The sequence below is a fragment of the Thermobia domestica genome, chromosome 16 (genome assembly GCF_964235325.1).
Source record: "Thermobia domestica chromosome 16, izTheDome1.hap1.1, whole genome shotgun sequence".
Classification (NCBI taxonomy): domain Eukaryota; kingdom Metazoa; phylum Arthropoda; class Insecta; order Zygentoma; family Lepismatidae; genus Thermobia; species Thermobia domestica.
In genome coordinates, this window is record NC_137469.1 from 64,211,085 (window position 1) to 64,237,531 (window position 26,447).

Here is a 26,447-nt window from a genome sequence, read left to right on the forward strand (position 1 = left end):
GTGTGCAGTGATATATCCGTTACTTTGAAAGGAAGAGAAAAACAGAAAGCAAACTATAGTACGCGGTTAGTCAAAGGTAGTCTCCGGTTGCAGCAATGTAGTTTTGCCATCGCTCTGCCAATGATTAGCTTCTAAGATCTGTCTGGTATCTGCAATGAGAAGAAATCCTCAACCACACGCTGCATCAGCCGTGTATTAAGGAAGCTTTTCTCTGCCAACAAGTAACTGAAATACAAGAAAAGGTGGTAGTGGTAGTCCGTGGCAGAGATGTCAGAAGGATACTGTAGGTAAGGAGGATTTTCAAACTGTACTTTACGGAGAGTTCTTTGAGCAACACGAGGACATGACTGTTTACCATTGCTGGATACTTCCGGACAAATTTGCAATACATTTCAGGTAGCTTAGCATTGTAGCAATTCACAGTATTGATTTCGCATAGACGAAAAAAAGACATGATTGATCATCTCCATCACACTCGTAACAACACCTTCTGCTGATGAAAAAGTGGTTTTGGAAACAGTCCCAGACGTCGATCATGGTCCAAACACTGTCCTGACCATTTATGATTATCGTTGTAGATATATTTTTTTTTTATGACAAGTCTAATCTGATGCAGGAAATCCTCTCAGTTGTTCGGTATACTTAGAAAACTGCACACACCACAAGACGACGATTCTCGTTTGATATCAACTCGTGAGGCATCCATGAGGTTTTTCTTTTTCTTTTTTTAAATACCTTACCGATTGCGCGGAGCCGCCGAACGACATCGGTATGATTTATGCGTATAACTACACGAACACTTTCCGGAGTGTCCTGTATTTTTTCTGAGAATCTCCTCAGAATATGTTGTTGGTCTCGGTGACCGCATGTCCTGTCTTTTAATGCTATCATCGGTACGAAATTTTACAAATGAACAATGTACGGTGTGATTATTCGCCATTGTTCGTTCAAATGCACTGTTGACGTCTTATACGGTTAGATGAATAGAATGTCCCAGTTTCAACTTGTAAAGGAAAGTCTTTCGAAACTGCGTTTTACATGGTACTATTTTACAGACCCTTTTCAATAACACTCCCTCGCTCCTAACTGGGCACCCCAGCCTCTTTTCTGAATATGTATAAAGTAGACTAGACGTAAAATCCGATATTTCAATCACAATGACCATATACATATATAAACTGATGATTGCAGAAAAGACCTAAATCTACTCTGTGTAGTATTGAGATACTCAAGGAAATCTTTTAAATATCTTCAATGATTATCTTTCTGTACTCAACATATAATTCCACGCTTCATTTATAACGTTGTTAAACAATCATGAAATGAAATTTGAAAAAAAAAAAAAAAATTATACTGATATGGCACCAGTATTGACCTAGTGATATTGTAGAGTATGTCAAACTTCCCACTTTCCAATATTTGCTTGGACTAAATTTCAGTTATTTCTGTCAGTTAGATTAGAAATTACAAAGAGAATATATATACACAAAATTAATAAATAACTTAATGTGACTTACCTCTGTAGTGTAATCTATCTGAGGGGCCATTTCGGCATTCGTGCCTCCACGAAGTTTAAGAGTTGTAGGTCCATCACTGAAGAGAATACAAGGCAATGCCACCTGGATAAGCAACCCTACGCTCCTGCAACAAATCATTTTTTTTAATTTCGCGAAACATAAATAAACAACTTGCTCTGAAATCTTTATTAAACTTTCAATTATCATTCAATCAAATTCGTTGAGAAATAGTCATTTTCCTACCAAACAACTAAGTTAGAAACCTAACAAGTCTCTTCAGATCTATCTTTAACTTCCGGCTTTTTCTTTCAATGTTTTTACTTGACTTCTGAGTCTTTTGAATACATCCATCAATTTTATATGACAGCAATAAAGTGAAATGGAATTTCTAGTTTTACGTTCCACGAATATGCCCTGTAGGCTAACTGAGATGGATAAGTAATGAAAGTGCCACCATGGCCCCTAATCAAACCAATACTTTAAATAAGAAAACAAAGCAAATCTTAGAGGAAAATTCTCCGGAAGTTGTAATTTTCCCTTTATTTTTGGATTTTTCTCTTCACAAATTACTTTCTTTTGTTTCTGTTTGATTTGTGTATGAACTGTATGTAGTAACTAGCGTTCTAGTACAGCAACTTGTTTACAAAATTTTATTATATATCTACTAATAAAACCCACCCTGCAGTTTCTGTATCGGCACAATATTCTCCAGCTGTAATTCGACCAGGATGAAACGTGATTGCCGTTGAACCTATATTTCCTCCTTCAAGTTTACCACTACTGACGTCACGTACTATCTCTAAACCTGAAACAGACACAAATAAAATAAGGTGTTTATAAAAGTTAACTTGGATATTTCCAATATTCTGCTACAAAAGTTTCCGGTATACTGCCGTGAGCAACAACAACAACAAAAAAGTATAAGTGCCGCATACGATTGAATCCTGATTTTCAATAACTTTAAGATATGTTGAAAAAGCAAAAACATCTTCAATATTCTAATTTAAAAAAAATGTACAGAGACTGTGGTTTAAGACCACAATAATAATAATAATAATAATAATAATAATAATAATAATAATAATAATAGCAGAAGAGTAAGTGTTTCCTGGACGTTATTCTCCCAGAATGCCTGTCGTTAAGAATATGAACTTCTGTTTTTGTGTTGGGTCTGCGATCACTCCTTACAACCAACCTTTTCATAATTTAATTCACCGTATTATATATATATATTTTACAATTGGTACAGAAAACACTGTTAAGCAGAACACCAATTAATTACAAAGAGCAAAGAAAAAAGTGAAATCGTTAAGTTTTACGTCCCACGCTTACGCTGACTCGGCTAAAAGAGACGGTGATGATGAGAAATGAATAAAATGTTGGGAAACGATAGAACCCCGAGAAAACCCAGAAGCACGATGTACAAATAGCAAAGAGCAACGTGTTTAATGTTCATGTTTACACATTTAAATGTGCCACTGTCATGACACTTCACAAATACAGGGTGTCTACTAAAATTCCAAAATTAAATTTCTTGAATTTTTCGTGACCTTTTCTTTGCCAAATCATAAAATTTCCTAACATTTTCAAGAGCGAATTTGGGTGCGAATTAGGCCGAATTTTCATCCATGCGATAGAAACGTACTTTGCTTGCGATTTGGTAGGGTCTAAACCTGACTATAGACATTTTTGGTGGTGAATTTTGACGTTTTGTAGAACAAAGTTTTCCAATCTGTACTTACATTTGTACAGTTAAGAAAAAAAATCGTCACCTCAAAGCTAAATTTCGTGACTTTCATTACCGTTTTCTGATTTCGTGACATTCGTAATCAATAGACACCCTGAAATATTAAATGAATACAAACTGCATATAAAATGAGTTAAGTAAATTTTGAACAAGTAATGAACACACGGTTTCTTCACACAAGAAACAATATCAACATTAATCTTCAAAACCAGTATGGAAACCATAGTCTGTGAAAACGCCTTCGTGAAAAAAATGGAAAAGGAACTACAATTAATGTTAACTGTAGTACAAAATTAAAACAAAAACCAATGGTGTTAATATTGAAATTCAACAGGGACACTGTTTAATTATAGAAAAAAAGCAATAAGTGATCAAAACATAAAAAAATAATCAATTGATATTTTCAGCGCTTTGATTGAAGAAGGAATAAGTTACATTTATTCCATTGTTTTGCAAGTTCGTCAACAGTTTTAGCAATACCAGCAGTAACAAGCTACAGAAGCTAAAGCCACAGTTTGCACAAACATTCAGGAGTGATGAATAGCATTTACAGAAGTGTACCGTGAAAAACACTTGCCTTGGTGTCGAATTTTCTATTTAGAGGTTTTGAAGTGCCACAATAATATAATCAAAAAGAGATTCTGGCTAGCATGAAGTCTGTGCTGAGGATGATTTAAGAATGAATAATGACTCGAACACGAATGACTTATAAATACAAGGTACGATTTTGAGTTTCACTACCCAATTCCTTTCTCAAACTAGCTAGTTTTCTCAGTAGCTGGTCAGTTAGCTCTATCACCACCTACACCTTAATGATGGCCGCTATCTTGAAGGGTCTCAAAGGGAATTTTTACATTTTCCCAGTATTACACAATAATTTCCAGTATCTATACAAATTACCAATATTTCAAGAATCAGTAGAGATCTTGTAACATAATATATTTCTTCATTAGGGAATACTACATAAACAGAAAAATAATTTCATGATAATAATAAACCTGAAGTTCTAAAGACCTAAAGCCTTCAGCAGAAGCATAATAAACAATGTACAGTATATTGTTAAAAACTTGCTTCTCAGAACCTTGACAATAGTATAGAAAACTACAAATAATTTCGTCGAACCACTATCATTTCTTCAATGTAGTTGAAATCTAAAGCTCGTTTAATCAGACATTCCGTAGCTACCTGCAACTACGGTTGATTGACTGATTGTTTTCGTTTAGCGTCCCTTTCAGCAGCGAGGCTATATGAGACGTGGACCTACGGTTTTAACGCGGAATCCGAATCACATGAGCTCCCCCTGGGAATCGAATCCGTATCTCCCACACCTCCAACTACTAGATGATGGAGAAATATATATACAAATGTAATGGATGAATTCTTGATACACTATGCATAGACGAACATGTTTAACTTTTTGATTCTTTTAAATGGATGAAAATGATCATCTAATCAAACTTACACAAACGTTAATGTGTAATAATAAATCAAAGGTAACAGCCAATAGTTACGAAAACTTGGATAAAAAAATAAAAGTCGTACTACGGCAAATATTTTACTTTATTATTATTAGGCATAGGATCTTTATGCAATTAATATTTACTAACTAGATAATAAAAGAGAACATTTTCAAACATGATGCGAAGTTGTGACGAATTTTTGTGAGTGAAATATATCAAAAGAATAATTTACCTTTCTCTTCAGAATTTATTTTTTTTTTTATGAAAGTTACTGTTTATATACTCCTAACGTTTTTAAAATATACACAAATTTTGAGATTAAAATAAACACGGTGATATGAGAACACGATTTTGATTTTTAATTCTTCTTCATCTTTGTATTTTAGAATGCATTTACTTTACATAAAATAACATAAGCCTCACTTCTCTACATGTTTCCACTGTTAAAAAAAGAAAGAAAAAAAACTCCCCGTAATTCGCCTTACAGTATAACACGAAATGCCTCTCTATGTTTCTTGGCGCCAGTTTGTGACATTTTTAGTCAGAAAATGACCTCTCAATATCAATACATATTGCTGGACAATAATTAAAGTGAGGAGCAAGATTAGCATCTAGGTCTACATTTTCTGACAAGTTAAAATCTAAGCCTTGAAAGTATTTTCCTACGGTTTCAGTTGTTTTGTAGACGTAGTTCCTGGCAAGAACATCCGTCAATTTCTTTTCCACAGAGCGCCCGAATTTACCAGGAACTAACTGAAGGTCGTCCTGCATTTCATCAACTAGAGCTAAGCATTCCCTGAGCAGCATCCCTTGCTTGTCTTGTTTCTGAATTGATGCTACCAAGATCCTGGAATAAGTCTTTATTACTATTAAATTCGTATTAACATCTTGACAATTGAAAATTTTTCTTTTTTCTCTATCTCTGCTGATCGATTGCTAACAATATTAGTTTTCCACAAACTAGGCATTCCTCATCTTTCTACACAAAAAGCCATTTTGTTGCATAGACATTTAAATGTATTGAAAATACAAAACCAAAATTGGATTTACTGTGTGCTATAAGTATGTATCTAAAATAAAAACTTATACAGTATGTTGAATATGCTCTTAAACACTAATATATGCTTTAACCTTTGAAATATGTATTTACATGCACTAAAAAACTTCAAATTCGAGTTATATTATTGTTTTTAAAGACCCTACAAAGTTTAACAGAGATGCATATAAGCACAAAATGTGCATTTGCATAAAAAATCGAAGTATTATCATACATCTAGATTTGTACATACATTTACATACTTACCTTTCAAATGCTGAGCTCGCAGACCTGGATTGCTCCTACCGGCTCTAATATTATGTACAGAAATTGGGATTTTCTGAAGTGCACTGAAAGCCAATGACATACGCAGTATTTGTCCTCCCTGTAACAGAGCAGTATATAAATTAAAATAAAATAAAACATATATTAAATTGACGATTATCCTATTTAGATATATGCATTCGTTATTATAAATGTCACTTGGCAAGAAAAAGTAACTTTACAAGCAGATTGACTTCAGGAGAGCTGAGTATAAATACAGTGTAGATGTATGGCATAAAAACTACAGTGCATAAAAGACGAAACAACATTTGCTAGGTGAGCACTACAAAAGCACAAATGCTATCTAATCGAGTTAAGGTAGGAGAGCAGTATGGGGATCCGAGCTGTAGCGGAGGGATGCGCCTGTAGGGAGCAGGTTTGTCGGCGACGGTAGTCATACGCATAAGTAAGGATAGTGAAAAAACACTTTATATGGCATAAAATGCATGCCTTGTGTGTTGCACGGCTTTGCGAGCCTTGTTTGATCATTTTGTACAATGATTTGACACAGCATTTCACTTCATCATGATTTTCGTATAAGTACTATTTGGTAAAAGACACATTTTGCATTTCGTACTTCTAACTTAGCATACATGTAAAAGGTAAGATCCCAATGTATTTTCATTACTTGTGCAATCCTATTATAAAATCAAGTAATATATTTCTCCCGTGGATTTTACAAATGTACGCCCCTTCTCCCCACACATACAATGGGATACCATTCACCAGTTAACCGTAGGGATCTTACGCAATGATTTGGGCATGGGCTAGGGTAATAACAACCCAGAAAATCTTACGGAACATTTGAACAATTTCCAGCAAGAAAAATTTAATTTAATTTGACGTATTATTCTTAATCTGGAACTTAATTTACGTTAATAAAAATCACGTGTTAGCTGTAGAAGATGGAGGTATCGAAATACAAAATTTACGGAAAAATGAACGGAAAATCAAACGAAATGTCACCATGAGACTAACAAAAAAGATGACAAAGGTTATCAATGTAGGGTGATTAATTAGGAAGAAATACGAAATTAAATTTTTAACTATATGAGCTTAAAGTCTTTCCAGCCTTAGAACAAAGTAGATGTAAACAAAGCGAAATCTATTACTCCACGGCTCACACGTGCTTCGGCGGCGAGAGACGTGAACAGCAAGATCTTCTGCTAGCTTATTGTCGTCGCATAATTTCCGAAGTGTAAGGCTCTGTTGGTTGGTATATAATTAACGCACTGACACTGACTACTGCTATGTTGGAAATACATATTTTCTTAAATCATTGTATAAACGAGATTGCCTCTGTTCCTGTTGTTCTCTTTTGTGTCTTATAACACGAGAGGAAGGTGGATTACTGTAACACTTTTTCGCCATGGAACATTCTGCATTCTACAATTTCAAATAAATGGGGTCGGCGCGCCAACGCATACGCATGCGCAGTAATTACTATATGTCCAAGGACGGGTCAGGTTGAAATAAAACTACATTTGTTGTAAAATATGATATATATTGCGTTTATTATCATAAAATACAGGATAAATTCGGTTATTATCATTTGAAATTATTATTTTAGTAGGGATTATATTGCGGTAGGATATTAGTGCAGTGAGACCAACAACCAATCACTGGTCATCGATCCACTGGTAGTCAGGTGGATTTGTTTACATCCACTTTTTTCTAAGGCTGGAAAGAGATTACGTAGATGCAATATTAGGTAAACAAACAATAGAATAAAACATGACAGTGTTTCAAATCCACTGACTTATTAGCTAACCTAGGACATGTATGCTGCAGCAAAGGAAAGACAACAAAAGTGTAGAGCGGAAGCTAATACGAGGAGAACTGCATCTGAACCAAATGTAGTGAAATGAAGCAAAATTTGGTGCTATTCCATTATATGTGGACATAAATTTGTAAAATCCACGACTTGATTTCACAATAGAATTGCACAAGTAATCAAATATCGGGATTTTACCTCTTACATGGATAACAAGATAGAAATATGAAATGAAAATTGCTTTTACCACATGAAAAAGACATGATGAAGTGAAGTGCTATATCAAGTCAGTGTACAAGAGTTCATTCACGTGTCGCAAAGCCATATAGTATTCCTCCATTATCCTCATTTATGCTTATAACCACCGTCGCGGACGCGCTTGCTTACTATGGACGCACCCTTTCGCTTCCACTCGAACTCTCCTGCCTGACTCGGTTAGATAGCATTTGTGCTTTTCAGTGGCCACCTGCCACAAGTTGGTTTATATTTTGAAGTTAATTTGCGGTTTATGCACTGTAGTTCGTGTCCACACGCTATAGTTATACTCAGTCCTCCCGAAGTCAATCTACACCTAATAACTAACTTTCAGTAACACTTTCTAAGGCAGTAAGAGTGCATTTCCAGCAAAAAGAAATTCGTATTTCATGAATATAAGCATCCCCTCGCGTGGCAACCTGGTACAAGAAAGACGCATTTTCGTCTGGTTTCGTAATTTTTGATGTCTCAGGGACACGTGTTTGATAAGGAGGTCCGGTTTTAATCCTCCCTCTAAAAGCTTATTTACGTAATACTGTAGGAGGATGTTTATAGTGCTGATTGGAACCATGAGAAGGTAAGAATTCACTGTTTTAGAATAGTGCGTAGTTTGCAACATTTAACAGTTGAAAGGTACTAACATTACGAAGTAATACAACACAGATGAATATGTATCTGGCGGAGTGCAAACAAAACATGAAAATAAATATTTGTGATTAACGGTTAAGAATGAACGACGAAAGTCAAAGAAGGGTATTTCTAGGTAATATAAAAATAATAACAAATAGCAATACAACGTTGAAAACAGGTTCGTCTGGATCTAACCCGCGGTCTGCGAAAGATTAGCCAAAATTAAACCTAGTGTGACGTCGTGGGCGATCAGTCAGTAAGCAAGTAATCACTTAAAAAAAAAAAGAGAAAAAAGTCGGAAACCAGTCTGTGGAAATCGATTTGGCAATAGAAGAGCACAGGTCAATGCGTGCTTTTGTTATACATAATCTGTTTATAGCGCATCAGTTTGCATGCATATTATGAATCTATACGCAACTATTTGCGCATGTCATGAAAATAGTATGCAGAATGTGTTCTCGGTAATAGTATACATGAGAATCCCCTGATCTGCGTTTCTTCTGTGTTCTATTACCACTTCTACATGAAATACTATAAATTTTCTACGTAGTGCTATAGTAAGAAGTATCCATATGCACAAGACATGCGATATGTGTTAAATTCCCCCCTCCCCCCCACATAATTATAGATAAAGTACAAGGGCACTACACATGCAGATATAAAGTACAGGTACATTCTTTTTTTAATTTTGTGTCAGTCGATAAGTAAATAAAAGTCGCTTTGTTACCCCCTTTGTAAGTTCGTACATACTCAATGAATAATCCCTAAAAGTATGAGCATCCTGCTCCTTCGGGAACTGATGCAGCTTCATGTATACTATAACCGAAATGACCTTCGATTAATTTTAACGAGATCGATCTAAACTTCCTAATCCTAAGCTAACCCTACCGTACTCTGCTCTTCCTTTCTCTAAACTACTGTACTATACCCTTTCAGTACGGTCTTATTTATTGATGAACGGCTGGAACCGGAGCATGTAAAGTTCACCCTAAATTTGTTTTGAATTTGGCAATTACTATAAGTCTGCACGCTATTGTAGTATCTTAACGCCAGAGTAAATAATACTATAACTTACCCCTTCCAACATCCCCCCATCAATTTCAACCAAGGATGGGGTAGTCATTATTACTGGCGATAATCTACCCCTGTAAAACAAACAATTACTCAGCTTTCTTAAAATGGTTTCTTCTCTTCCACCATTACTTCATTCTTACCACACACATATATTTATATTAACATTAATGTTTATTGTGTATAAAAGCAAAAAATTTACTACATCCTTCCACACAACCGGCTTCTGCCCGTCGCAAGCAGCATTGCCAACTAAAGCACCCAAGACATCAGAAGCATCTATGCCCTCGAAAATATCAGATAATAAAATTTTCGCGATACTGATTAGATCCACTACACCCACTTTTATTTTATTCTAAACAAAAAATTCACTTTTTGTCAGTGAATAATAAATATTTTGTTGGCGAATATGTCCAAGTAGGTTGTTTGAAAAATATTTGTATTTTGTTAAGCGGTTAATTGACTGTAGAGTAGCTTCTATCCTCGCACGAAAATACACTTGTTCTAGAAGAAAACATAGGGATTTGATAGTCTATCGCTCTCTCTCTCTCTCTCTCTCTCTCTAGTGTTGTAAAAAAACGGTTTTTTTCTGTGAAGTTTTTTTCATGTTTTTTTCAAATGTCTGTTTTTTTTCTGGCAGCTATTATTTATTGATGTATGTTGAAGATTATTGAAATAATCAATAGAACTTGAGTCGAAGCCCTCGTAACTTACAAATCGTTTGTTTCCTTGTACATATAGGGTAAATTTACCAGTAGTCGGCCAGTTAAGAGGTATCTCAAAAATCAACTGTAATAATTTAAAACATGCAGAATGAAACCAGACAGAAGTAGGCACAAAACATTCATAATTTAAGTGATATTACATCTGAATACTCATTTTCTCTGTTAAATAATTAGCACAGGGAAATACATTTATTGAAAGTAAAATGTACAACTTTTGCCATTACTCGGCCGCCGAAATTCAGTACTCGGCCATTTTAAATCCTAAAGTCGGCCACAAATCCTACAAACAAATAATATCAAGAACTTGTTTAAATATAGTAGTGTAGTGATGGTCATACACAAAATGTAGTTCCTATGAACAAATGGAGCTTAGTGCCACCTCCCTCTTCCTCCAAAATTGGGATTTTTATGGAACCTTTCATGTTGAAATTTAGAACATTTAAAGCCTTATAACTACTGGCTCTAAGATGTTACCTTATCTGTTCCAAAAATTCATCATAGTCTTTTAAGAAAAATAAGCCTATCACTCCCCCCCCCCCTCTCAACACTGCAACAAAAGCTCAAATCAGCAGGCTGAACCAATAATTTAACTCAAAGTTTTGTTGCTTATTAAAGAAACAATTGAGAATTCAAATAATGAGTTTACTTATTACATACGCCTATCATACATATGTTACTAACAACTTTTATAGTTATTACAGTAGTAGGAAATTTAAGGCTTTCCGTGTTAAAAAAAAAAAAAAAAAAAAAAAAAAAAAAAGATTAAGAAATAGGCTAAGTGAAGAAGTTGCATGAGGAACTTTTTCATTGAAAAGTAATTTTTTTATGCCCTCATTTTCCATTACTTGATATGATACTTTCAAAGAACTATTTCTTTAAACAAATTATCAAATAAAATAAAACTGTATAAATATTTTCTAATAATAATAGGCCTAATAGATTATCTTGGTGATGTTTCAGGTTCTACAATTAACAGCAGCACTAACAGAACTTCACTCAGAGAACAATGTTGAATTTACGAAGCTGGACTTGTACCGGAGCAATAGGAGCAAAAAAATGCTTTGTCTATCACAGTTTCAAATGATTGACCAGCAAACATTGTGCACTTCAGATGGAACCAATTTGGGCATTTATCACAACCTACGTTCTTTTCAGGATCGTCCTCAGTATCACTGTAAAGTTCTTCGTTGCATTCAGTGCACAATTTACGTTCGGTATTTGGGACTAATTGTTGTTTTCCAGAATCTGTAGAATCTTTGCTTCTCAGTGCCCGGTTTAAGCTTGATTTCGTCTTCTGCTTTTGACCGCATTTGCCAGTTGCTGTACACATTTCTTCTTTCTTTCTTGATTTCGTATTTTGTTTTGGTGCCTTTGTTGCATCTTTCTCCTTCATAAACTTCCTCCACGCAGCTGAGGAAATGGCTTGAGGAGGTTTATCTCGTACAGTCTTTGCTTTTTTCTTATGAAGATCTGGTCCTGTCCAAAACAGATGATCTGCAAAAGCAGGAGAAATTGACCCAGAATCTCTTTTCCTGCGACTTGTAGAACTGACATCAACTGACTTCAAAAGCTCACATGATGCTTCTGAAGAAACTACTGTATGAGTAGGAGTTGATGCACTTTGGTTTTCTTGCAATGTTTTTGGAACATCATCTGCAAGTTGAGTGAGAATACTAGTTTGTTCTTCTAAAGTCCCATCGTTTGAAATGGTATATATCCCAGTATTTAAGTCCTTCAGAAAGCTTGTGTCTGGAGGAAGCTCAATGGTAGTATTTAGTTCACTTACATCCAAATCAGTTGTCTCTGTCCTTGTTTGGGTTGAGTTAACAACAGTAGGCTGATTTGGATACTGATGACGTTTTGCCTTTTCAATTTCTTGCAGAACTGTATCCACATCTACATTTCTTTCCTGGAGTGTCTCTCGGAGAGTGTTAATTACAAGTGAAGCACTAGCAAAAGCTTCCAAAGAAACAGTTTCTTTAGATACTATTGGAGTTTGTAAGCCTTCAACGACATTTCTAATGCATTTGGAATAGTCAACATTGTCTTCATTGAAAGGAAAAAGTCCACAACGTCTAAATCCATTTTTGATTGCCTCTGGCATGGATATATTTGTCAATACTGTTTTGAGAAGCGGGCAGAATTTCGATTTTGTTAGAACTGAATTGACATTCTCTGGTTCATTTTGCCACTTCCTAACTGTAGCTTTCCATTCAGATTTCAGTGCTTTAAAAACACTGACATCTGCTGGCTGCAGCAAATGAGTTGAATTTGGATACAGAGCATAGAGGATTATTCCATTCTCTGAGCAAAACTCACTCACCTGCATTGTGATGTGACTACTATGTCCATCCACTAAAAGAAGAACAGGCCTTTTAACATTTTTATTACACAGCCATTGATTAAAACTATTTGCTATGTATTCAAAGAATATGTCACTTTTCATCCAGCCACTTTCAGAACGTCCTAAGATCCATTTTTCAGGCATACTCTCCACCACATCTCGCGGAGGTCTCACATAGAGAAACACAACGACAGGCGGAAGAACCTGACCGTCAGCGCTAAACACAAGAAGAACAGTGATTGTTTCCTTTTCATTTTCACGCTGCACTATGTAGACATTTTTATAACCCTTAGGCGCCAAGACTTTTCCTGTTTTAGGACACATACTAAATGACGTCTCATCACCATTAAATATCCTTGTGGCGTCCTGCAAGATGTCTTCTGCATCATTCTGTCGGAGATATTCCTTTAGGTTGCGAAACCAAATCCTGATGTTTTCTTCCGACACTACAGCACGATTCATGGTTAGTCCCTCAGGCACTCGCAAGGACAGTTCTGGGTGTCTTCTTAAAAAACTATAATACCACTTATTACCTGGAATGCCGTCTTTAAATGGTGTTTTTCGACCATCTGCTGTAACAATTTTCCCAACCGTTTGAAGTACTTCCCCTTTCTTCAGAGAGAAACCTGCTTTTGCCAAATTACATATCCACTCGATTAACTTTGCTTCTTCTGATTTAGTCAATACCGTATCTGGTCCCATTTGTCTCACTTTATCCGGCACTCGACCATGCAATCTGTCCTGTAATGTTGCTCTGGGAACACCAAACAATCGACTTGCTTCTCTGATCTTCATGCCACTTTCCCTTATTTCCTGTAGAGCTAACTTGAGACTTTCCTCAGGATATTGGTGAATAGGCCTTACTGTTTGTCTCGGCATGACAATGAACTGAAAATAGAATAGGAAAGATATGAATTAGTGAAAATTAAAATATATAATTATTCACTGCTGAAAAAGATAGACAAAAGCAAGATGTATTAGACAGACGGAGGAAAAACTACGAACTTACCAGTAAAAGCAATGTGACATGTGAAAACACGTGAAGCATGAAAGTATAAAAAGCATAAAACAGTGTATAAAGGATCCTATCACTAAATCCTGAATTTTACGTTTTTGTTATAACGTTTATGTAGTTAGAATAGGATAGGAAATGCGAAAGACAAGAAGAACTAGAGCAAATTAAAATACAGGGCAATGCTCAGAAAGACAGCGAACAAATAAAGGAGCAGAAATGCAGCGGACAGAAGTACAAGAAAAGGCAGTGTGAATGCAATATGAAAGCAAGTGGGCATGGGATTTAAAAAAAAAAAAAACATATGAAGAACCTTATTAAATCCTTTATTTAACTGTTTAGCATTAACGTTTATATGGTTTAACCTCTCCCCCTTCATCCCAACTATCCACACACCATCACTAAAATAGGCTATTGTCAAGTTGCAGGCTATTGTGGCTCTGTATATGCAGAAGGCCGATTACTGGACGAAACATGTTCCATTAGTCGGCCGTTTTCGTTTGACTAGGCCGACTACTGGGTAAATACGTTTTGTAAAGGGATATTTTCATATCATTGTTTAAGGGCAATAAGGTTCATTCTCTGTACCGGAAAACACTAAGTTTCAAACAATTTGCGTATTTTCCAGTAGTCGGCCATCATGGCCGACCTTAGGAAAATACGGGGTAGAATATAATCCAGTAGTCAGCCCCCCCAAGGTCACACATCAGAACATGCTTTTCGATGCAAAGTGAGTACACACACGTTTTGAAATAAATATCAGCCTGTACTACACATTAATACATCCATTTGCACTGAGAAATCTGATTTTACTTACCTCTTATGTACAGTCTTCACCTTAGCAAATCTCTAATGAATATCCACGTTTTTCAATGCTGCAGCAACAGTAGCACAATGGTGTCTTGCCTCTTCTGCATGTAGACGACAGAGTGATAGGAGGAGGTGGGCCGACTACAGGAGAATATCACGTGGTTCTCCTGCATAGCTGATTGTTGCCGATACTTAGTTAGTTTTCTTATTTCATGCAAAAATACTTTCGCGTGGCCGACTTCTGGAGAAGGCCGACTTTAGGAACCACTACCCTATACGAGCAAAATCGTGTGATTATTCCTTTCGGACCCAGATCATTTTTGGCGTTTTCCTACTTTGTCAGTTAGTGACGTATTCCTCAAAAACATTTTACCCTATTGATATAGGTAAGACGTTGTTTTTTAAGAAAAGGAATGTGGCTATTTTTTGGTGTACGTTACATTGCAGTGTTGCGAGCGGGTGGGAAATTACTGAGGGAAATGTAGGGGTGTAAATTTACAAAAAATTCCTAACCGAAATTCAGGATTTTTTGTATCTAGCACCACTGTTGTCATATGGGTCTAAGTCACCTAAAAAGATTCTTTGGTGCGTTGACAAGGTAGAGTGAAAACCTGAAGTTGCTGGCTTCCATTCAAAGAGAGAAAGAAAAAAATCTGTTTCCATACACATGAAATTTTGACACTTTTTACTCCTCAAAAGCAAAAACCAACAGATATGCCGACGCTACAGCTTCTCCAATTATCCTATTTGAAACTTTTTATGGTGTGTTCGGTAGGCTAAAGAGAAGGCTTTCAGGTAGTGGTACATTTGCTCCAACGTAGCGAGCAAGAGGGAAATAATAGAGGGGAAAGGGAAATTTGCCGAAATTTTCACTTAAAATCGGGAATTAATTGTTTTGGCTGGAAACATTGCCATAAAACATACGTAAACTATCTGAAAGTAAACCTTGGTACCCTAAGAATTTATCCTACAAGTATCATTGCGATATCTAACAAAGTAAACATGAAATTAAAAAAAAAAATCTCATTCTTACTCAGAAATGCACAATTTTCTTACCATTTACAGAACATGGTTTATTATAAGCCACAACTGTACTTCCCCTGATTATTCTACCGAAACGTTTTATGGTGCGCTGTGACGGCTAAGGACGAGGCTTTCAGACAGTGGTACGTTTGTTCGAATGTAGCCAACAAGAAGGAAATAATAGAGACAAAAAGGGAATTTTTCCAAAATTTTCTCCTAAAATCGGAAATAAAATTTTTCTGTAGCTGGCAACAGTGCTAGCAGACACACACCAACTATCTTAAAAGAAGCTTTGGTATCCCTATTATATACCCTACAAGTATTGTGACGATATCTAATAAAGTAAGCAGATCATTAAAAAATATTTCAGTCTACGTAAAAAAATCAATTATCTTTCCACTTAGAGAACAAGGCCTACTGTAAAGCTCAATTGTACTTCCCCTAACTATCGTATTGAAACTTTCTATAGTGCGTTGTGAAGGACAAAGACAAGACTTTCAGATACTGGTACTTTTGTTCCTATGTAGTCAACAAGAGGGATATAATAGACAAAACAAGTAATTTTCCCCTAACATCTTGAATTAAAATTTTCCGTAGCTGGCAACACTGCTACCAGACAGACGAAAACTATCTTGAAATAATCACTGGTACATTACTAATATATCCTACAAGTATCATGGCGATATTTAAGAAACAATGCTTTTAATTACCAAAAATATATTTCGATAAACAGAAAAGTAGGGAAAATCAAGAGTTAGAACTTAATCCGAATTCTTTGTGTCCCCTAATTACTCCACTGTAACGATATGTACCCGAGTTTGTTCAGTAAGAACAAATGTTCGACTGGCGTAAGTTGACTTGCATTCGGATGTATAGGTAGGTTTATAACAAAAATTTCGAATTTTTTGCCCAAATTTAAGATTTTAATTTCCGTAGTTGGCAACACTGCGCGCAAGCCCATCCAATTGATGTCAACAATTAGGTATCCATCCGACGTATCTACCTGACAAGTCTTAAGGAGGTCTCTCTACAACGAATGAAGCTACAGGGGAAAAGTAATAAAGAAAATTCGAAAATTCTTGAATTTTTGACGGGTGAAATTTGAGAAGGAAATTCGACACACAGAAGAAGAAGAAACTAAAATGATAAACTATGGACCAACCATATTTGGCAAAATATATATATATATATATATATATATATATATATATATATATATATATATATATATATATATATATATATATATATATATATATACACCGATATCTTAATTAGTGACCATACAGGAGCGTATTAAAAAAGTGACACACGCGTATGTGTCACTTTGGCCATGTGGGTCCGAAAGGGTTACGAGTGTACATTTAATTACATTTTTTTGACTACTAACTTGTGTTGTTGTAGTAATTATAGTCTTGACTAATAATAATATCGTTGTTGTAAACAATCATAATCTCTCCTTTTTACATCTTAGTTCCAATACTGATGCTGAGAAATGCAGGGTGTTTCAAAATGAATATCGGGGAATTAAGTCTTCGTAGTACTTATTACATTTTACGCACAATTAAAACAATACATCAAATAAAAAAAAAAAAAAAAACACCTCAAACAGTTTTTGCTTCAAGTGTTCGATGTGAGCTTCATTCGTCACATGGCAGACATTGAGTCAATAGGCGAGAAAGGCCCATATACTTTCCGCCATATGGCACAAAACATTCAATTCATACAGACGGTTGCACTGTAACTACATATTCAGTCTTTGCAAAATTAAAACACACAAAGCTCTCTGGTCTCTAGTCTCCATCTTTGCTAGGCCTACTGCTCTTTCTAACGGCAGACAGAGGAAACAATGCATGGCATGCGTGTGTTCAAAACTGTATGAGTTATTCTTTCATTTGATAATGCTTATAATTGTAAGTTAATTGTAATAGATACTACAAAGTTTCAAAACCCTAATATTCATTTTGAAACACCCTGCATTACTTCAAATTATGTCATTCTATATTCATGTCTTGTATGTACACTCATGTCCAAAATTATTGTTCCATGTCTATAAATATGTTGTTCTAGGAATATAATTTGATAACGAATCCGCCTGGTATTTCTTATAATGTTAGTGTGTGTATAATCGGCAAAGACATGTATGTGGAAAATTTCATGTCAAAACAGCAGTAAATAAGAACAATAAAACGAAAATGAAACTTTCTTGTCCATTTAGCAACATTTTCTTTTACTCTTTCTCATTTTCGTATTTATAATTCTTTTCCTTTGAAATTTACCATAAATATACATTTTCAGATTATACACACAGCATCAATATTAAAAGTACCCTGCAAAATCACAAATTATATTCTTACAAGAAGACAGTTATAGATATGCGACAATCATTTTGGACATGAGTGTACATATCATCGGGCCTGCCCTAGGCAATTTGTCGCCCGCGCAATGATGTAATTTGCCGCCTCCCTCTTTCTCCAGAAAGAACAAATCTTAAAAGTCACGATTTTAAGTATGCTACTCCAGCATGAACAACGAAAGGGAAGGAAACTACACCCGCACTCAGAAAGGCTTATATACTTACTACAAATACAATATTATTGTGTCTGTTTTTTCTTTAAATATTAATCTATTATGTTAGTGAAAGATAAAGCAAATACATCTGAAAGGTGGTAATCCATTTTATAGAATTCAGTATCAAGTTTCAATCTCAACATATCAGTTTGCAATTATAGTGCAACTAGCTCTTTTACCTTTATTTCTTGATTTTCCTTCTACATCTGTTATTTATTTATTTTTTTAAAAGTTTTTCCACCTTCAATGATAACGATCCTATTTGCGACAAAGACAAGAGAAGCTCTGCTAACTAACCAAAGGGGGCAGGCATTCGAGAATTGAGTTCCTGTATTTGACAACAATCAAGCAGTTTATTCTGGGATTTATTTTACCATTTGCTTTAGCACTGATCATGAGACTTAAACTAATGAGACCTAAACATAATTTATGAACGTAGTATTCAAATAGAAGGTCAGCTTAGTGAATTTAGCTACCATGATCATGAAGTCTGTCTCCAACAAGAAATATTTATTTTAAATAAAATACTTATGACAGATATTGCAGCCCCGTGGAAATGCACGTGTTGCACATGTGATAGAGCCAGCAATGCATATCATATATCAAGTCGACAAATTATTTATATATGATATTCAGAAAAATATTAGTAGGCAAATTAGTTTTAGTTTTTACCTTTAGACAAGTTATTTGCGTTTTATACTGTTCGTTATATTATTTTCGTACTTATTAAAGGCCTAATTTAACGAAAAAAAAATGTTTATTACTACTTTTATTTCTTCGTTGATATTGGTGAAACAATACAGAAACCCGGATTCTTAGTAGGTATACTACTCATATAAATTGTAAAATATTTGTACCGCATCAGTTTCTAGTGTTTAATTTATGTTGCATTTTATGGTAATTACACCTACATAAAAATACTTCAGACTTAAATGACGTAAGATATATTACAAATGACTATTTGAAAAAAAAACGAAATTTAGAAAAAAAACGAGAGGCAATGTTTTTTTTCTAAATTTTTCTAAATATATATATATATATATATATATATATATATATATATATATATATATATATATATATATATATATATATATATCAGTAGCGACTCGTAGTCTGTACGAGCACCGGTTGCAAAGTTGCAATATCAAAGGTATGTAGGTACGCGCAAGCAGTAGCGTAGCCAGGATGTGTGTTTGGGGGGGGGGGGCAAGTGCTGTTATAGGTACATATAGAAAAATTTCAAACAAAAAATATATAAACATTAAAACATATAAAAAATTACAAACATCAAAGTACCAAAGTACATTGTCGGACCTCTTTGGGGGGGCCGGCCCCTCTGGGGCCCCCCTTCCCTACGCCACTGCGCGCAAGTGTTCCCCTCCCCCAGCATTCTTGAGTCTTATCCAAAAAATATTCAGGAAATATGAAGAGGAAAGTCTTTTAAGCTCTATATGTATATTATTGATTAAATTATTTCTCTAATATTGATTTAATATATAAGCTATTTCTTTTTTTTTCAAACAACCACTATCAATGTACAATTATACACTATTTATATATAAAACCTCTACACTCATGTTATTGAACACGAGATAAATCGAATATATAGTATGTGTTGCAAGCCATGAATTATGGCGTTAATCCGAAAAGAAGAAAAAAAGCAAGAAAATTGCATGTACGCAGTTAAACAAAATTATTTAATTATATAAACTATGCATTATTTTAGAATGGAAGGTCTTTCTTCGATCTTTTGGGCTTCAAATTTTCTATGACTTATTGAAATCTGAAATGCTGTTCGCCAAGTTTCTCTGAATAGAAAGCATCGCCACCGCAAATATTTTCCGCTTTATTTTCTTTAGGGTCCAAAAACACCTCTCTCCTACGACAATATGCATTTTGTTAGCATTTGTTTGTATAAATATACGGTACAAAAAGTCCATTTTCAAAAACCACGTATTTTTGTCTATAAAGAAGCATAAAATCTAAGATGTTTTCCTTCGAAAATGAAAAAAAAATAGTTTAACATTCCAGCAAATTAGGCTAAAGAAGACAGATGAGTATTGGAAGTGAATGATTTGATATTAATTTATGCTCTCCGCCGGAAATCGAACACGGAATCATGTGCACGAAAGACACAGAGCTAGGAATTAGACCAGTAGTAAGACATTTTCTTCTTCGAGACTCGATCGACCTCCCCAGAATAGGATTTTTTTAAAAAATAAAACTTATCCCAAGAATTTTCACCTTTGTATTTTAAATGTTAAATAGAATCTATTTACTTCGAACGACCGCCCCCCAAATTTTCAGCCTGGATCCATCCCTGCTACCACCAGGCATATTTGTTCTTTGCGAGTTTGTTTTGTGAATAACTTCTTTCTTCCAAGCGTCTGTATCTCCCTCACCCTATCAATTGAGTAAAGCACTGCCAAGCGGAGGAATTTGTAACTATTACAAAAGCTGACCAGTTGCGGAGGAAAGTGCAACCGCAAGAGAACAATACGGGAAGATAGGAGCGATGCAAGAATAAATCTACTTCCCCATGAGACAGGAGCTCGCTACCATATGCTCAATGTTACTGCTTCCAGTAGCAACGTTCGCTGCCACTGGAAATGCAAATCTCTCTCTTTCTTTACGTTTTTTTAATTGACTTTTTTTCAGAAATGCATCAATACTGTTTTACGCTCAAGAGCAGAGGTTTATTTTTCACTGATACACTACTTTAATACTTAAAAATATTTTTAGTATTATAAAAAATATCCGGTTGCACAACCATGCAACATATAGTACCAGTCGCCGTTGATATATATATATATCAACGGCTATATATATATGGTAGGTTCATATAAGATTACGCACTTAGTGTTAGAAGTCATATTACGGAACTAAAACAATACTTTCGTATATAACGAAAAATAAAATGAATGTAAACACAACATAGGATGTATATACTTTTTTAAGGGATACAAAATAGTATTCTTAGGATACAGGTCCTTAAAGGGTACGCACTTGAAAGTGCCTATGGAGATAAAAGAAACAAAGCGTTTAACACATGTCACACTGAACAAACTTCATGCTACCATTGCTCGCAACCTCCACATTTAATCCAGTCTTCTGTAATTGGGTCCTCCTAGATTTCGTACAGATGACATCTTCTTGAAGGTCTTTAGATGTGGAAGGTACAGCAGCATCGAATTTTTGCTTTCTTGCTTTTGGATGCTGCACACCCCACTGTTGCTTTATATGGTGATGTCATTATTTCAGTTTTATTTCCACGTCTATTGCGCTTCAACTCATGCTAGGCTTTGGGTAGGAGAAACAAACCAGAGGGGATCCTCATATATTACATTCTGACTATTCGTTGCTGCCATTGTCACTTCGACATTCTGTACTTTTAGCCACTGCACTTTTATAGGAACTCCTCAGGTATTGAACATCTCCTCATGAAACCCAGATGAAATATCTGAACATTAATTAGTTTCCTCCTGATGTATTGCTCTTCTGTAAATAAATAAAAACGAAAACAAATATTGTTACAAAATTGATCTTTTACATATACATTTATGCGCATAGGATACTGTAATTCCATTTTATTTGTGATTAAAAATATGCAAATTCTTATAATTTTACAGAAAATTATTGAAAAATTGTGATCTGACAAGTGAGACATCTTAAAATAAATGTAATAGATTCAAGGAGTTTTACTGCATAGAAACTACTGTGTCCCTAAAGAGTAAGCACGCGAACTCTTTGGGTACAAGTCAATGTGTACTTATTGAGGACAACGTCATTTTTAATGTTCGGTCACCATATGGCAGAAGCAATCAGAGTAGACATCTGAAATGTATACCTTTGTTTTCTCGAGGCATGAAAATATATTTACTATAAAAATCATTATCTTCCAGTCAGCGTTATTGACCAGACATTATATTCTACATGTGTAATATTACAGTGAAGTCATATGAAAGTACTTACCTGCTAATTACTCATGGTCAGTTCTTGTCAGCTGCTTGTTACTTCTTTTATGCTCAAACACAACTTTTCGTGCTGCTGCTTGCTAACGTCTGGACGTTACCATCCCACAATGCTTCCAACTTTGGAAATGGACACTGCGTACTCTTTCAAGAGCGCGTACTCTTATAGGAACCTACCCATGGGCGCCCGAAGGGGAGGGCAGGGTGGGGCACGAGCCCCTTCATGGCACACGAAAATGTATTACATTTCTTAAGATTTTCTTAATACAAATAAAAAAAAATATCAAACGTAATATAGCAACCAGAGATTTGAGCCCCCCTCAGAAAATTTTCTTCGGGCGCCGACGAATCTACACTATATATATATATATATATATATATATATGTATATGTATAGGGTTGATTAATTCGTGTGTCAATTTCATTTGTCCACTGTGCAAAAGTGGTAGGTAGGAGATAAAGCCGTGCAATTTGGTGTTACTTTAGACGAAGGACATAAGTTTTGTTTCGCCATAGAAGCATGTCACTTGTGCTAAAGATTAAAGAGATATAGGGTCTAAGGTCAAATTTGGATTTTTTTTTTCCTTATGGGACTGCAATGGTAAACTCTGAAATAGCCTGAGAAAACGTAAATCGAAGTGATAACAAAGAAAAAGCTGTATGGTATGATTTTATGTCGCAGGCGACCAAATATGCGTCAATCAGGTGTCATGGTCAGAGGTCACGGTCAGATCAAGGTCACAGGTCATCTTGAGAACCTATTTGAATTCACTGAAAACAACGCAATGTCCGTACCTCATCATGTCAAATGGGTTCTCAAGGTGACCTGTGACCTTGATCTGACAGTGACCTCTGACCATGACACTTGATTGACGCATATTTGGTCGGCTTGCGACATAAAATCATACCATACAGCTTTTTCTTTGTTATCACTTCGATTTACGTTTTTTCAGGTTCTTTCAGAATTTACCATTGCAATCCCATAAGCAAAAAAAAAAAAAAAAAAAAAAAAAAAAAAAAAAAAAAAAAAAAATGAAATTTAACCTTTGACCCTATATCTCTTCAATCTTTAGTACAAGTGACATGCTTCTATGGCAAAACAAAACTTATGTCCTTCGTCTAAAGTTACACGGCTTTACCTCATATCACTTTTGCACAGTGAACAAATGAAATTGACACACGAATTAATCAACCCTCTCTATATATATATTTATATATGTATATTGCACATGCACACTACCTTTATTAATAGCAAGTAGGGCCACCTTCGGCACGCAGAATGGAGTGCAGTCGACGGAGGATAGAAAATACAGGTATCGTGTAGTTGTCAAAGGGATGTTTTACTATTCTTCCTCCAAAGCAGCTGCAAGTTATTGTAGAGACGACGGTGGAGGGTAGCGGGCTCGCACTTTGGTCTCCAAAACTAACCACAAGAGCTCAATGATATTGAAGTCTGGCGATAGTGGAGGTCATGGCAGATCTGACTTCATCTTCGTGCTCATCAAACCAGTCCTGGACGATGTGAGCTGTATGAACAGGGGCTCTGTCATCTTGAAACACGGCATTACCATTGGGAACAAGGTTTGCACCATGGAATGTAGCTGGTCACTCAAAATTTTACGTAGTCCTTAGCAGTGATATGTCCATGCAGGGTGATGATGGGTCCGGTAGGACACCAGGATATGGCTGCCCAACTTATCACTGAACCACGCTTCACTCTTGACAACAGACTGTTTGTATCGCATGCATTTGCTGGCGTTCTTCACACGTGAACTCGGCCAGCAGTTGGAAACAATGTAAAGGAAAATTCGCCGATCAGATTACAGTCTTCTACTGCTCCATTGTCCAGGTTTTATGGGCGATGCACCATTGTCTCCGTATAGCATCATGGCCAAGAGTCACGAGTGGTTTGGGAATTGTATATCTGCCATAAACACCCTGCTTGTGGAGTTATCTTCTGACTGTTTTAACGTTGACAGGATTTGTAAGCACTGTATTCAGATCAGCTGTGACTTTTGGTGCCGTGGTGATCTGTTTGGTCGCAATCTGCGTCTGTCTCTGTCACACAACACACACTTACATCCACGCTGGCGCTTCGCTGATGCAGTTTTTCGGAACACTCGTAGGCAGTCATGGTCTCCGAGACTGTGCCACTTGATACTCCAAACATTTTCACTACTTTCGTCACGGAAGCTCCCACCGTACGCGCACCCACAATTTGCCCTCTTTGAAACTCTGTCAGGTCAGACATGATTCACGATAACCTGCACTGACTGGTTTCTGAACTGTAACTGGCCCATCTGTTCGATTGACCATATTGTATACATCACAGAATGAGCCGGTGACCACAGCGACACCTACCATTCAGGCGCAATCGTATTTGAAATGGGTACCTCTTTTATATCAGGTGTTTCCATATTTTTGTCTAGCTCCTGTATATATATATATATATATATATATATATATATATATATATATATATATATATATATCAGTGTCCTACCAATAAAGGAATGATAAGATGGGTCATGACAAGCAATTGTTCGAGATATCGATAAAAAAGACTACTCTATTTCGTAGTTTTATGTAGCAATCAACGTTTTTTATTCAAAGACCAAATATTTTTGAGTCATTTAAAAGTATGGGGATCTTCATCTTTCATTTTTCTGTTTAAATTACATATCAATAACATGCATAGAATTTGTTGTAAGGTTCATTTTGTCTCTGAAGGATCATTTCTGCATCCAAAAGCCTTCGGTTGTTAGAGTAAATTTCTAGAGATTCATTAATTGAATAAAAATCCATCAGTACATCAATAGGTGTTGAAAATACAAGAGATATACTGATAAAGCAGTTTGTTGCCAACTCTGGTTGGAAACACCTCAGCCAGGGTTGCCAACGCAGTACTGACAATTATTGTAGGCGATAATCAAAATTATACTATATTGTTAAGTAATGTGGTATGCTCCAAAAATCGAGTGTGATATACGTGCATTGGTTAAAAGGGATCTTCGTGACTAAAAGTGTCTTTGCTGTGTAAGTGAGAATCTGATATCCGATTTGATTTCTTGTGGTTTAGGTCCTGATTAAGTCCATATCTCTCGTGTTGCCCACGGAATGAGATAAGAAAGAATTTTCGTGACGAAATACGAGATGAACATGCCTCTCGCAAAAGAAACAGATACATTTTTCGAGACGACACAGATCTTTCACTACACATTTTTGAGACATCTCTGTGCTGACAGGAATGTTAGAACTCCAATCAACCAGGGGTAAAAGTGTGGAGGAACGCCGTCCTCCCATCTGATATGTTCTTTCCCGCTGTACAAAAAGGAGAAAGATAAACTTGATAAATAATGAATTGGTAAAGCCAATTTGATACGCACTCTTTTGGCGCAATTATTTAAAATGAACAAATATCACAGTAAACACAATCCTGACTAAATTATGCCAATTTGAAAAGAAATAGTTATTTTGCCAAGTTCATTATTTAAATTCAATGTGTATTCTCATTTCCAATTTTGACTTTGAAACTTATATTCAATACGTCTTGCTTTGTTCAAAGTTCTTACCAAAGTAGTAACAAATTGTAAAAAAAAAAAAAATTCTGGAATGAGGTACTATTCTGTTTATTATATGTATACTAAAATTATACTATAGCATGTTTCAATTACGACACAAGTAGTGATGAGCGCAAGAGTCTTGGTTCTGCAGTTTTTGCAAGAGTTTTGCATGCAAGACCAAGACTCTTGCGCAAGAGTCTTGCACAAGTACCGGCACTACTTGAATTTTTTTTTATATATAATGTAAAAAAGGAGATAGATAGATTTCTTCGTTTCAGTAAAAATGCTGCTGGAGTGAATGTGTTCTCAGTAGTTTATGCAATCCGTGTGAGTCTATCTGCCCCTGTAGCATATAGCTACAGTATGTCGTTTTCTGAATTGGTTGTTCTCGTTTTTTGTAGGTATTACTCGATTTCAAGCCACACAGGTGTCATCTTGCATCGCGTGAGCTTTTTGGTGGACAAACACCGTGTGCGTGGGTTTTCTCGATATTTTTTGTTTCCTCCTACTTTTTTCATTCCACCATTTCAGTCATTTCCCATCATCACCGTCTCCGTTAGCCTTGGTGCACAAACGTGGGACGTTAAACTAGATCATTTCATTTCAAAGCA

At 35.6% G+C, this 26,447-nt stretch overlaps 2 protein-coding genes across 5 annotated transcripts in view; both read right to left on the minus strand.

Annotated features, from left to right (window-relative positions):
• The window catches only part of Rtca (RNA 3'-terminal phosphate cyclase), a 44,878-nt gene extending 33,878 nt beyond the window's left edge, over positions 1-11,000 (minus strand). For 2 of the 4 annotated variants that reach the window (XM_081742489.1, XM_081742487.1), the window contains exons 1-4: positions 10,878-11,000; positions 6,028-6,145; positions 2,196-2,322; positions 1,518-1,641 (exon numbers count right to left, since the gene is read on the minus strand). In XM_081742489.1, the coding sequence (XP_081598615.1) occupies positions 1,518-1,641; positions 2,196-2,322; positions 6,028-6,145; positions 10,878-10,961 (453 nt within the window). In that variant the 5' untranslated portion in view covers positions 10,962-11,000. Of the gene's footprint in view, positions 1-1,517; positions 1,642-2,195; positions 2,323-6,027; positions 6,146-8,754; positions 8,827-9,818; positions 10,237-10,877 lie in introns of those variants that run through there. The other 2 variants (XM_081742491.1, XM_081742490.1) reach the window with 2 other exon arrangements.
• A 554-nt stretch (positions 11,001-11,554) lies between these two features.
• Positions 11,555-24,524, minus strand: LOC145673313 (uncharacterized). Its single transcript, XM_081742908.1, has 2 exons — positions 24,354-24,524; positions 11,555-13,771 (listed from the first exon to the last, which is right to left on the minus strand). The coding sequence occupies exons 1-2, from the start codon at positions 24,522-24,524 to the stop codon at positions 11,555-11,557; spliced, it is 2,388 nt and encodes a 795-aa protein (XP_081599034.1).
• Positions 24,525-26,447: the final 1,923 nt, after the last annotated feature.